General features: G+C 30.9%; 2 protein-coding genes across 2 annotated transcripts in view; both read left to right on the forward strand.

Annotated features, from left to right (window-relative positions):
- The window catches only part of LOC139866693 (IQ domain-containing protein IQM5-like), a 35,817-nt gene extending 30,775 nt beyond the window's left edge, over window positions 1–5,042 (forward strand). Inside the window, exons 11-12 of the mRNA XM_071854988.1 lie at window positions 4,649–4,876; window positions 4,989–5,042. Coding sequence (XP_071711089.1) covers window positions 4,649–4,876; window positions 4,989–5,042 — 282 coding nt within the window. The remainder of the gene's footprint in view (window positions 1–4,648; window positions 4,877–4,988) is intronic.
- A 99-nt stretch (window positions 5,043–5,141) lies between these two features.
- Window positions 5,142–7,357, forward strand: LOC139866694 (uncharacterized). Its single transcript, XM_071854989.1, has 9 exons — window positions 5,142–5,265; window positions 5,379–5,481; window positions 5,586–5,713; window positions 5,840–5,909; window positions 5,988–6,132; window positions 6,241–6,434; window positions 6,532–6,814; window positions 6,943–7,011; window positions 7,187–7,357. The coding sequence occupies exons 1-9, from the start codon at window positions 5,142–5,144 to the stop codon at window positions 7,355–7,357; spliced, it is 1,287 nt and encodes a 428-aa protein (XP_071711090.1).
- Window positions 7,358–7,634: the final 277 nt, after the last annotated feature.

Below are 7,634 nucleotides of genomic sequence, written 5' to 3' on the forward strand. Positions count from 1 at the left end.
ATAACAATACGATTTCTAGCATATTTTACATTACAATTCCTCGGATATGCAGTTTTATTTTTGACACAAATATGCATACTCAAGATCTTGCTTAAATTCAACATGTTGCAGCGGAAGCTTTTAGTTATCACCTGAGAATAGACATGTTTAAAACGTCAACATAAAGTTGGTGAGATATAGGTTTAATGCCGGCAGCGGTATAAATATAGACCACAAGATTTCATATGTAAACATTTTAATAAAAATATTCTAAGTGGTTGAGCACTTGGTAACCATACTTAACATTTAATCACGTCGCATATTCCCTTTATTATGAAATCTTACTACACCGTACCAAGTGTAGTCACAAAACGAAGTACTGTGCAACCGTTGAATACTGGTCGTCCAGTCCGGTTGGGGTTGTCAGGCCCGATAGATCTATCAACAGGATTCGCGTTTACAATACCGCTGTAAATAACAGTTACCAAGCTACAGGGAAGTATGCCAGTGGTACAACTCAACGTAGAATATATATTTCAGTTACTTGTGTCCATAACGTAAAACATAAAATACATGTATTCTCATCCCGAAATACTTAGAGTTTAAAAATGGGACTATATACTCACTTTCGTCTTGAAGATATGTAATTTTGACTTGGTCTCCGATTGATATCACGAACCTATCCATATATAATATATCAATACCTTTTCTTTTTAAACAAACGTCACATATATATACTTATAATACTTTTAATACTTTTAATAATTCCTTAGTCCGTAGTTAGCAGTCCGATGTTAGTAATTCAATTTTAATGGTTCATTTTTAGGTGTTTAATAAACCCCCAATGAAATAAATAAAAACCCCCATCGTATATGTATTGGTCGAGATTAATCTTGACCCACGGTACCGGTGTTGTCAAATGACGTGTTGCGTACATAAAGTACCGGTGTTGTCAAATGACGTGTTGCGTACAATCATGGGATCTTATGATTAATCTTCTCGTATTTTTTACGGGTGATCCTGAACCATATAAAATTAAATTATGAGTACATATATATAAAATATCATGTTATTTTAAAAAGATGTGATTTATTTAATTTTCTCCAATTATTTTCGTAGCTAAACTAGTCTTAGATATCCGATCTCGTTTTGGTCATAGTTTCTTCGTTACAACTCCGTTTTCGTTGATTCAACTTGCCACTTCCTTGGATCGAGTCCCTCTTTAAGACTATGAACTGTAAATACCTTAGTTTGTATTCAAAATCACAGGTCATAGGTCAAACTTTAGTGAAACTTATGAAGTTAATCATTTTCCATCATGTAAACAACCTTAAATGATTATTTTTCTAAAAATACTTATACTTTGAGTTAAATCATGAAATTTTTATGTGTTATCATATTCATAGTAAAAATAATTTTTCCAGAAAATAAACCTCCAATTCAAAGTTTAAGATGGTTTTTAATTATCCAACCCAAAACAGCCCCCGGTTGCACTCCGACGTCGTAAATTCAGTTTTTAAGGTGTTCTTTGAAAAACCAAGTTATACCTTGTTAAATTAGCATATATTTATGATATATTACAGGTCTTGAAGTATTTTAAAAGTTAAGTGAGAAGGATCTATTTAGTTTGCAAACAAGTTTGAAAACATTCAAACTATGTTCTTGTTGTTAAAATTTTATACCACAAAATAAGATAGCTATATATATATATGAATCGAATAAGGTTATGAACAAAGTTACTACCTCAAGTTACTTGGACAAGATTGCTGTAAAAGAGAAGTAAAAATCTAGAACCAAAAGAGTGATGGAGTTGGATGAAAGATTGGAAGTAAACTTGTGTTCTTGAAAGGATTCTTGAAGTGTTTTTGTAAGGTTTTTCTTATGGTGATTAAGTGATGTTTTTGAAGCTAGATCTTCATGGTTGTGAGCTGAGATGGTTAAGGTGTTTAGGGTTCATAAGTGTGTGTGTATTTAGCTAGAGATTTGAGGTAAAAATGAATCAAAAATGGAGTACTCTTAACCCCTTTAAAAACGTGAATGGGGGGGAGACAAAGACAATTTTCAAGTTTGTAATCTTGTTAATTAGTCATACAATAATACAAAAGTAATTACCTTATACATAAGGCATGAACAAGGGCTGGTTAGGTGGTGATTTGATGTGTATATACCAATAGTAAATACGTATAGAAGCTAGGTATGATACGAGTACATATACTCTAGATATACGTATAGAAATCCTGTGAAAACGGAACGAGGATTCAAATATAATTATCTTTTGTGAATATACTTATATTGTTTTATGTATTTAAGTCCTTAAAAAGTGATTAAATACATTACATATACGATATATGTATAAACATTATAGGTTATAAGTATTTATATCAAAAAACGTTACTTAAAGTTATCGTTTTGAAAACTTAAGTTAGTAGTTTCAAAATATACTTATAACTTATTGTTATTAATACAAAATGAGATATTAAAACATCCTTAGATCATGTTAAATATGTATATATACATATATATACACAAACGTATAATTATCATATGTTATATAGTTCGTGATATCATCGGTCAAACTAGACGGTCAAACGTTGTGTAAATCTCTTTTCAAAAACATAAGTCTCAACAATTTGGGTTGCTTATCATGTTGGTAAGGTTTAATTTATGTAAATATTAATCTTATAAGTATAGATCGATCGAAAAAATCCGGGTCATTACAATGGTGAACAAACAAGATGACGAAGAACATGAACTTACAAGCGTTTTAAATCGGACAAACCCTACCCATTCCTTGACGGCGATGCGAAGCGCCGGAGAAAGTTAGAAGAAGAAGATGAGAGATGACGATGATAAAAAGTCAAAGTTAGATAAAAAGTATGATTTAAAGATAAAAAAAAGATAAAAATTCGAATTAAAAAGTTGAGGGACTCGGATTGCAATTTTGTGTATAAACGAAGGACCAACGAAGCAAAAAAGTCAAAGAAAAGAGTAAAAAGACGATTTTACCCTCACATGCATGGCACATGTCAAAGGTTAATGGCCAATTTAGACGGAAGTTAGACGGAGGGACTCGGATTGCAAAATTTTGCAAATAAAAAGGACTCGAAAATCCAAAAAAAACTTGAGGGACTCTGATTGCAATTTCATGTATAATTGAAGGACCAACGGAGCAAAAAAGTCTATTACATATGAGGAAATATTATAAAAAATTTTGTATAACCAATGTATATCCATTAACCGCTTAATCCACTAGATATGGATATAGATGGATGAACTGAAATTAAATGGATATGGATATGAATATGGATGAACAAAAACTAAATGGATATAAATATGGATATGACGTCACCTAAACTATATCCGATCCATTGTCATTCCTAATTGTCAATATAAACATAAATTAGTTAGTTTTTAAACCATTTAAAGTTAATAATATAGTAACTATAAGTATAACTATCTATTACATCATATAAAGCACAAGGGTTAATCCTAGGTGTCGCTCCACTAATCACCCATTAATTAAGGTAATCCACATGTTAATCAACCATTAGTGGGATTAATCCACTAATACTACCCTAATCAAATGCCACGTGTCCTGATTAACATCTCAGTTTTTAATGGAAAAAAACGAACAAAAAACTACACAATCCTAATCCGCTTCACCCCTCTATCCGTCATGTTCTTCTTCGATTCATCAGAAAAATTCAAAATCCTTTCATCGCCACTCACATACCATAATTTCAGACTCAATTTGCTGAATAAAATGATGTATTAACTACTGAAAAATGATGAATAATTCGGCAAAGTGGTTAAGCAATTCTGGGTTCAATCGTAACCCGATGTTAAAGAATTACTGAATAATGAACCCTAATTTTGGTCTTCATTCGGATGTTTAACATCAATTTTGTCAAAGGCTATCAGATCTGCAACGATTTTTCGATCTTCAATATGCAACATGTTTGTAAGTTTTACCCTAATTCTTATTTTATCAATGCCGTTAATGATATTGATAATGATGATTATCAAATACAAATGGAGATTGGTATTTTTGATCTTCACGGTAAATTATGAATTCTTTTTAAATTTACAGTTCTTTCAAATCGCATTGCACAAATTTTAGGGTTACTTATATTCGATTTAACTTTATTTAGTCGTGTTGTTTATACATTTTACCATTTTTGAATAAATGTTTAATTGTTTATGCCTGCAAAACTGTTCTATCCATTTCAACATGTTTCCTTATTTCAAAATATATGATTTATATGTCAAAGAGAAAAAATATGTTGTTTGATTCACATTTAACTACTTAATATCTGTATCAAATTTTATAAAAAAATCTAAGATTACCAAATTTCGGATTATTAATGCTTATTGGAATGAAAATCTGTATTTTTTTTATACAAATTTGCAAATGATATAGTACAATAACAAATTTGTTTCCCATTTTACAGTATTATCTTTAATTTTTGTAAAAAGTCAACAAACTGTACTATATTAAAGCCAATATTGAGTTGTTATTTTTGTAAAATATAAATTACTATAGTTTTATACATTAAGCAAAAATTCAAAATAATCAATTGTCTATAACTGTTTCCTTAGTTAACTGCTATCACGAAATTCATTCCTTAAAAAAGAGCAAATCAGTTTTTTTTTTACAATTTATCTGCAGACATCCATCTATAAATCCAACTTCAGTATTTCATTTTTTCAACACAGTTTCATAATACAATGCATTCTTTCAAAGACAATGGAATCCAGAATGGTTATGGTTGGATCTATTAATCAAAGGAATCCAAACATCAATATCCGCCTTAAAATCTTGAGCATTGAAACCATGACAAGGGCGGCTTTAGACAATGGTTTGCCTTTTCTTGATATAACAGCAGTTGATGAACTGGTACTTTCTTTTGTTTTTAGTTTATTATACTTTTAATTTTTATTATTTGATTAGTTATATTGCAAATGGTAGATTCCTATTTAGTAAATACTGATTTACTCATCTTTTTTAGGGTGATCGTATTGGCATTGTTGTTAGAAATCAGAACAAGGATAAATATGAATAGCTTTTAAAAGAACAGGACCAATATTTGATCAAAAACGCCTTTGTTTGTAACAATCCTAATAAAAACAAGCTTGCTCATTGGCTTCATCAATCGAAGGTCATGATTATCAATAAATCTGCTTTGATTTCAGTTCCTTCAACAGAATGGAATGGCAGTGATGGTTTCAAGTTCATCCATTTTTCTGATCTAATAACTTGCCGACTACCAGAGAAGGCAACTGCAGGTCCTTAATTCAATCCTTAATTTATGATTCTATAGATGTTACTAAACATCCTCATATGTTGTTTCATTAATAAATATTATTCAACTGACATAAAAATATCTTTCACTATGCAGATGTAATTGGAAGAGTCCATTTTGATAATCGCGAACCTAAGTCTTATGGTGGCAGTGCTGAAGAAAAGTCTCAATATATCAACCTGGAATTAAAAAATCTGGAGTATTATCAACCACTTTTAATCAATCATATCCATCACATCCAATGTATATTTTAGTATAATAAATATCCTCACTAACATATCTTTTTTATTTTACAATTAATAGTGGACAAATTGTTGGCTGCACTTTATTTTCCAAGTACATGACCAAGTTTCTAACTTTGATGAAAGATATCCCAGACAATCAGTGTGTTGTGCTCATTATTCAATTTGGCCCTACTGCAAAATATGGAAGTAAGTAAAAAAAAAATTAAAAATAACTATTAAGCCATTCCATACTAACACACCATTTTGTTTTGAGAATGCAAGTTTTCTGACATTAATTTTTCATTGTATTTTCGAAAGATCATTTGACTGTAGGTACAGATTGGAATTTCAGCAGAATTTATATTGACACTGACCTTCCAGCTATCAAAGAATTCAAACAAAGGTTTGTACACTTTCACAAATTAAAAACTCCTCATAAGTTAACTTGGATTGTCACTTACTCTGTACCACAAATATGTAGTCTTGAAGCAATGTGCAACAAAGATGATTCAGAACAGACATTAGGACCTTCTTTGACACTAGCACTGACACCACCTGTTAAATCACTTGATGATTGGTTTACCAGTGCCTTGTGTGTTCAATGTTGTGACTTGTCCTTCGAAAATGTACGTTATACCGAATATTATGCACTTAGATTCCTTTATCAAAGAAATTATGTTTAATATATAAGTGTTTGTAAGTAAGCACACACCTTCATCTGATTTTGACAACAGACTGGGATTTTTATTGTACACGCTGAAATCATTGCAATTGAGCCTGATGAACAATGGTCATACATTGCATGTAAAAAGTGCCACAAAAAAGCAAACACCATCAGTAAGGAAGTTGATTTGACCATCGACGTAGATGAACAACTTGCATTGAAACGTAAATGTTCGGCATGTGAAAATCCTCATGTTGTGGTCAGGTACGTAACATCCTACGCCAATCAACCTTTAATGTCTTTTATAAATTACATAAAATATATTCATGCCTATCTAAGTGTACCAAACTGCATATATTAGGTTCAAAGTCAGTGTTCGTGTTGCGGATGAAAACGGAGTTGCAACTCTTACTCTTTTCGAGAGTCAGGTTTTAAAGTATGTCAAAGAATCAGCGTATACTTTAACAAAGTCATTGCTAGAAGATCAAGATTTCCCTGTTGAGTTAGATGCCCTTTTAGATAATACACTGCTTTTCAAGTTAGAGGTTAGCGGCTATAACAAGAAATACTCAACATCAAATTACACTGTTAAGGATGCGACCACTGAAGCTGCATTTATTGAGAAATACAATGAACAACTCAAGGTTGAAAATTAATTAACATTTTTACGTTATTACGCTATACCTTTATCCGTTCTATTTCTGAAACAAATCAAAAACATTTATACAGTTTTTATCAGATATCTACATTTACACGTTATCTTATTTTGCAGATTGACAAATCAAAGATAAGCACTCTCTCAATAAAAGAAGACATCAGTGAACTTTCAATGTCTGCAAAGGTTTTACTACACTTTTTCTATATTAATCCTTGCATATACAACATTTTCACAAGCTTTTATTTATTTGTTATACATTTCTTCATTCAATTACACATGAATGACAACTATAAAGTACACAAACTAAATCAATAGACATTAGTCAGTCTACTAACAAGTTTATCTTGTTTCTGTATAGTGTGGATCGTCATCCCTGCCAACTGAGAAAAATCATGCTATCGATCTTTCACTTAACACAAGATTCACCCTACCGAAAAAAGTTGTGAAGCAAGAACCCAAAGAAAGTCCACTTTCAGTCAATTGCAGCACCAACAAAGCTAAGAAGTCTATCAACCTTGGCGATGTTTAAATTTTTCATTTTAGTTGATCTGTTTTTTCTACTCCATGCTTTTTTTGACAATATGTTTGATTATCATTTTCATTTGTTGGTGTTTTGAAGTTATCATTTATTTCCTTTGAACTATTTAATTTAAAGAATGGTTTTCATTATATTATAGTCTTTTCATTTTATTTAAAAATTACATAATACAGTTATTATTAAACCTTATGTGTTTATACCTTATGTGTTTCAGTATATTATAGGCTTAGCAAGCGTCTATTTATTGGCGACTTGACTGCCGCTTAGA

The sequence above is a fragment of the Rutidosis leptorrhynchoides genome, chromosome 9 (assembly GCF_046630445.1).
Source record: "Rutidosis leptorrhynchoides isolate AG116_Rl617_1_P2 chromosome 9, CSIRO_AGI_Rlap_v1, whole genome shotgun sequence".
In the NCBI taxonomy this organism is placed as follows: domain Eukaryota; kingdom Viridiplantae; phylum Streptophyta; class Magnoliopsida; order Asterales; family Asteraceae; genus Rutidosis; species Rutidosis leptorrhynchoides.

What these genes read in the sequence shown, in the direction of transcription:
- LOC139866694 (XM_071854989.1), top strand. Translation starts at nt 5,142, where the DNA reads ATGATTATCAATAAATCTGCTTTGATTTCAGTTCCTTCAACAGAATGG. An exon ending in ACCAGAGAAGGCAACTGCAG is followed by an intron (nt 5,266 to 5,378) that starts GTCCTTAATTCA and finishes TTCACTATGCAG; the next exon opens with ATGTAATTGGAAGAGTCCAT. An exon ending in AACTTTCAATGTCTGCAAAG is followed by an intron (nt 7,012 to 7,186) that starts GTTTTACTACAC and finishes GTTTCTGTATAG; the next exon opens with TGTGGATCGTCATCCCTGCC.